Source organism: Protopterus annectens, chromosome 3.part1 (assembly GCF_019279795.1).
Source record: "Protopterus annectens isolate FY-2018-M chromosome 3.part1, PAN1.0, whole genome shotgun sequence".
Classification (NCBI taxonomy): domain Eukaryota; kingdom Metazoa; phylum Chordata; order Ceratodontiformes; family Protopteridae; genus Protopterus; species Protopterus annectens.
In genome coordinates, this window is record NC_056732.1 from 1,502,343,505 (window position 1) to 1,502,349,504 (window position 6,000).

The window sequence follows — 6,000 nt, forward strand, 5'->3', positions numbered from 1 at the left end:
TAAAACAGGACAAGCCCAAGTTCCTCATCTTGATTGCTCCAAATTGGCCTCGACAGTTTTGGTTTCCAACCTTAAAGCTCCTGTTCTCGGGGCCTCCTTGGATTCTCCCACTGAACCCTTCGCTTCTGTCCCAGCATCAGGGTCAGTTACTACATTCCAATCTCAAGACCCTTTGCCTGGCAGCTTGGCTCTTCAAAGGAATTTGATTTCCTCTAGTCTTCCCAAGCAAGTTTTGGATGTTCTTTTGGAAGCTAGACGGCCTAGCACTAGGAAATCCTATGCCTCTAAATGGAAGAGGTTTTCTATTTGGATGCAGGACCGAGGCTCTGATCCTCAGGTTCCTGATCTCTCCTCTATTTTGCTTTACCTTCGAACTTTTATCTAAAGGACTTTCCTTTTCTTCCATTAAGATACATGCTTCTGCTATCTCTGCGCATTACAGTTCTTATCCTCCTGTTTTTTCTCATCCTTTGGTGAAGCAGTTCTTGAGAGGGGCTAAAAATTTGCAGCCTCCAAGGACCCCTCCTGTCCCTGCCTGGGATCTTAATTATGTTTTAGAAAAACTTACTTTGCCTCCTTTTGAGCCTGCTGCATCTTCAGATATTAAGTTTCTATCCTGGAAGACTGTTCTTTTGTTAGCATTGACCTCTGCCAGAAGGGTCTCAGAGTTGCAAGCTCTCATGGCTGTGGAACCATACCTTATTTTCCATCAGGACAGGGTATCCTTGAGGACCAATCCTACTTTCATGCCTAAGGTGATTTCGAAAGTGGCTTTAAATCAGACAATTCACCTTCCTACTTTCTTTCCAAATCCTCAAAATAAAGGGAAAGGATTTTGCATTCATTGGATGTGCACAGACAGTTACGATTTTACTTGGACAAGACTAAAGATTTCAGAAAGTCTAACCAATTGTTTGTTTCCTTTGCCTCCAGTTCTCTTGGAAAACCTATTTCTAAACAAACTATTTCCAAATGGATTGCTTATGGAATCAGATTTTGTTACACTCATCATGGGAAACAGTTTCCAGGGACCATTAGAAGTCATTCTACTAGAGCAGCTGCTACTTCTACAGCTTTCCTCAGAGGAGTCCCTACCAAGGATATCTTGGAAGCTGCCACTTGGAGTTCTGTGCATACTTTTCACAAGCACTACAATCTACCCTTGTTTTCTAAGTCTAGGGCAGGCTTTGCCTCTGCTTTCTTGCAGGGTATTCTTGCCTCCCTTCTTCTATCTAAAGCCTCCTCCCCCTCTACACTGCTTTGGGATTACACCCTACAGTTATGACTGCAACAGTGAAACACGAAGAACATAGTACAGTTGTGTACACCTACCATAAATGTAGATGTTCGAGTGTCTTCACTGTTGCTGTCGGGGTTTCCCTCCCTCCTATCCCCTCTTTTTCTCTTATTTGTGGTGTATTTGTGTTTCCTTGTTGGATTCATTTTTGATTTGTTGGGGACTTCTGACATCTAGGGCAAGAAAGGCTGGAGAAGATGGCGTCGGCTGAGGGCTATGTACCAAGGCGTACTGACGTCAGGATACTAGCTTATACAGCCGACGCCGGACCCAGACTTTGGGATTCTGGCCGACCTCGGGCTGCCTGCCGGCAGGAGCACCCTACAGTTATGACTGCAACAGTGAAGACACTCGAACATCTACATTTATGGTAGGTGTACACAACTGTACTTTACTCTCATTCCCTGCCTACAACAGAAGTTTCGATGGTGTGCGAAGGCCTGTCACCAGAACAAGGGACAGCCATTCACTCTACCCCTAGCCACACAGACATTAACAACGGATGCATCGGATTATGCCTGGGGAGCCCACAAGGCAGGAAGATGTATTCAAGGTACATGGTCCACAAACCAATGCATCTATATATCAATCAAAAAGAGATGCTAGCTGTTCAAAATGCCCTGACAGCCTTCAAGGACCTTCTTAATCCGGGACAACTACTGATAGACAGACAATACCACGGTCATGTGGTACATAACCAAGCAGGGAGGCACTCATTCCTACCCCCTTTGCAGACTAACCATGACTTTGTGGGACACAGCATTGACTTACCAAGTACATCTGCAGGCACAATTCCTCCCAGGAAAGGTAAAGACTCTGGCAGACTAACTAAGCAGAAACTTCATGGATCCCCACGAGTGGAAATTGGATCCACAAGTCTTCAGCATGATAACAAGGAAATGGGGATGCCCGGACATAGATCTATTTGCCTCACCTCACAACTGCCAACTAAAGAAATTCTGCACAAGGGCTTATCACAGACAAGCATGGAAAGTGGATGTCCTTTCTTTCAGCTGTAAAAACTTAACAGAATATGACTTTCCTCCTCTGCCTCTCCTTCCCCAGGTACTCCTAAAGGTCATACAGGAAAAGCCAAAAATGATACTGATTGCCCCAGACTTGGCCACACCAGTACTCTTATCCAATCCTAAGGAACTTGTCTCAATGCCCAGCCTGGACCTTACCACAAGTGCCTCATCTACTATCCCAGCAGAACAATCAGATCCTGCACAGCCAACTCAAGACCTTAAATCTGGCAGCATGGCTGATAATGTAGTCACACAAAACACACCTCTCACTAAAGCGGTGATGGATGTCATTTTGGAGGCCAGGAGGCCTAGTACTAGAAAATCCTATGCTGCAAAATGGAAGAGATTCTGTGCTTGGAACGAGGCACAAGGAATTGACACAGCTGTACCAAACATCCCTCAGATTTTTTAATACTTGACTGAGATGCTGGACAAAGGCCTGTCTTTTTCATCAATAAAAATGATCTGCCATTTCGGCTCATTACAATACAGAGCCACCAATCTTTTCTCACCCTTTATTGAGGCAACACCTCAGAGGGGCCAAAAATGTAAGGCTTCCGAGGAGCTCACCAATACCTGCATGGGGACCTCAATTATGTCTTATAAAAACTCACCCCGCCTCCTTTCGAGCCAGCCGCTGCAGCTGATAGAAAGTTTTTATCTTGGAAAACAGCTCTGCTCCTAGCAACGACTTCTGCAAGACGAGTCTCAGAGCTACAGGCACTCATGGCTGTGGAACCTTTTATCATTTTTTATCCAGACAGGGTTTATCTGAGGACAAACCCGACATTTATGCCTAAGGTAGTGTCCAGTGTGGCCCTTAACCAAACTATTCATCTGCCTACTTTTTATCCAAACTCACAGAATAAGGGGGAGAAAATTCTGCATTCTTTGGACATACACGGACAGCAACGCTTCTATTTGAACAGAACCAGAGCTTTCAGAAAGACAGAGCGATTACTAGTGGCATATGCTGCAGGATCACAGGGAAAGGCCATCTCAAAGCAGACTATTTCAAAGTGGATAGGCCACTGCATTAATTTCTGCTATTCGCATCATGGCAAGCCAGTACCTAAGGGCATTAGGCCTCATTCAACCAGAGCAGCAGCCACTTCAGCAGCCTTCCTCAGGGGAGTACCAACCAAAGACATTTTAGAGGCTGCTACTTGGAGTTCAGTGCATACCTTCACAAAGCGCTACCACTTACCACTCTACTCTAAATCCAGGGCAGGCTTTGCCACTGCAGTTCTGCAGGGCCTAATAGCCGCCCCTAATGCTATTTAGCTCCAGCCTCCCAACCTTAGCTTTGGGTTTCAACCCAATTGTAATGACTGCAACAGTGAAACACGAAGAACATAGTATAGTTGTGTACCTACCATAAATGTAGATGTTCGAGTGTATTCATTGTTGAAGTCCAGGTTACCAACCCGCCATCCCCCTTTTTTTTGCTGGAACTTATCTGTACTTCTCTGTTCTATACAACCTATGTGGTGTATTTGCTTGTAGATGAAGGCAAAATATATACTTTGGTGCATGCATGTTTATTGACATATTTTTAGCCTACCCTTTTGGGGGCACCTGACATCTGGGGCAAGAAAAACTGAAGAAAATGGCATCAGCTGCAACTTTTATACCCCTGGCGCACTGACGTCAGGGAAGAGGCGACAGCAACCGACGCCGGACCTAGACTTTGGAATTCAGGCCGACTGAGGTTAGCCTGCCAGCAGGATAACCCAATTGTAATGACTGCAACAGTGAATACACTCAAACTTCTACATTTATGGTAGGTACACAACTGTACTTTTTTGTGTGTGTGTGTGTGTGTATGTGTGTGTTTGTGTGTGTGTGTGGTTTTGTGTGTGTGTGCATTTATTTTTCTTTCGCTAGAGTATCTTTTTGTTGTGTAAAGACAGCCGTTTTAACTCCACTTGTGCTTGGCTAATTTTCTACCTGGCTAGGGTAACTGAATTCAGGAAGACTTGAGTCCTGCGTCCTCTGTGTGCTTACCAAGTAAACTCTGTCCAGTTGCATTGCAGACTGCATTGTCTTTTGTCTCCATGTGGCTGCTTCCACTACTCACTTGGAATTTTGTTTTGATCTGAGGAAAGCCACTTAGTTGGTCTGACCCCCCCCCCCCCCCCCACTAAGTGTTATAGCAGGGACCACGATTTGAGGAGTCCATTGTCCTTTTGATACTTCATGTTTTAGGAGTTTTGTTTTCTCAGTGCTTGCCTTTGGCTTTGCTGTACCTTTCATGGAGGTTTAAATTTCACTACTTGAGATTTTTCCAAAAGTTACCCATTGCCGAGGGTGTTGAAGTCAGATGTACTCTCAATGTCAATTGATCTTTGAGAAGATGCTCTGTAGTAAGTGACCCCCAACCATGTCTGGATGTCCTGTTTCAAGTCTCGCTGACTTTGCATTTTTGTGTTTTTAGGTTGTATTCATTCAGTGCATGAGGTTGAACTGGAAAGGTGTGGGACTAAACTGTACCTCTGTAATGTGTTGGTATGAGCTAGCAGCAGCACGTCGGCACCAGAGTGCTTGATGAGCTAGAGAAATATCAGAAGATTAATGACAATCTTAGCAGCTACTACTGGAGAGAGTCTATGTACATTGGCTAATATGAAAAATGTATTTATTTTTTTTTTGCAGTCTATACTCTAATATAAGATGTATTTGAAATGCTACCTTAGTTTGCCGCCTCATAATTTCTGTTTTTTTTCTCTTCAGGTTGCTCAGGAGATCTGGGTTTGTGAAAAGCAGACTATCACCAAATGGCAAGGAGGTATCTTATCATACAAGGAACATTTGAAGTCAAAAATCAAGGACAATGACCCCCAGCTTACCAAACAGACACACAATGTCTGAGTTTCCTTAATGAAACAAACTGAATAAAAAGAACTGACTTGAGTATGAATGCAGAGTTTGCAAGCTTCCCCCATAAAGTGGTATTAGATTGCGTTTGTCTCTGTGCCTGCTAAGAAGCTTGCTTCAAGTGAAGCTCCCCACACAAACTACATGGACATTGCCTGTTTTTATCTATTTCAGTGCTGATTTCCATCATCATACTCCAGTTCACAGCAGGCCGTGGAGACTAAATACCCTTTTATAGTAAAAAATGCAGATTCTGACCGAAAAGGTCAGACTTTGCAATGGAAATGTGTTCTCTACTCCAGTTTTATTTTTTCCAGAATGCACTGTGAAAACTTTATTTTAATCGGTATCATAACTGCAGTAAGGTTTGCAAACATTGGGGAATAAAGATTTAGTCTGTATGTTTTCTTTTGTGTGATGTGAATTAACTGATAGTCAGCCTTTATTCCAACTGTTTCCAAACAAAGGTATAATTTCATTTATTTACTTATGTTGACAATTTGGTCCCACTAGGCACAGCCTTTTTTTTTCTAGAAAGACCAGAGAGGTGGCAATATTAAATAGGGGAGGTTTGGCTTGAACATTGGCACAGTTTGTGTAAGTGCTTTGTGGGATCTTTACACCCACCTGAGCTACTACCAACTCACCTAGATGAGACCTCTGTTTCTGCTTATGCAAAGAATGGTATTTGTTAGAGTAGCATTCCCCTTGGTCTGCACTGTGACCGGTATTAGTCAAAGCACTTGATTTGGAAGTAGATCTCTGAGTTACCTGATCTTCAGCAGCAATGGTGAAGAT

General features: G+C 43.6%; 1 protein-coding gene across 1 annotated transcript in view; it reads left to right on the forward strand.

Moving 5' to 3' along the window:
• The window catches only part of ABCF2 (ATP binding cassette subfamily F member 2), a 1,573,086-nt gene extending 1,567,483 nt beyond the window's left edge, over positions 1 to 5,603 (forward strand). Inside the window, exon 17 of the mRNA XM_044067572.1 lies at positions 5,059 to 5,603. Coding sequence (XP_043923507.1) covers positions 5,059 to 5,196 — 138 coding nt within the window. The 3' untranslated portion in view covers positions 5,197 to 5,603. The remainder of the gene's footprint in view (positions 1 to 5,058) is intronic.
• Positions 5,604 to 6,000: the final 397 nt, after the last annotated feature.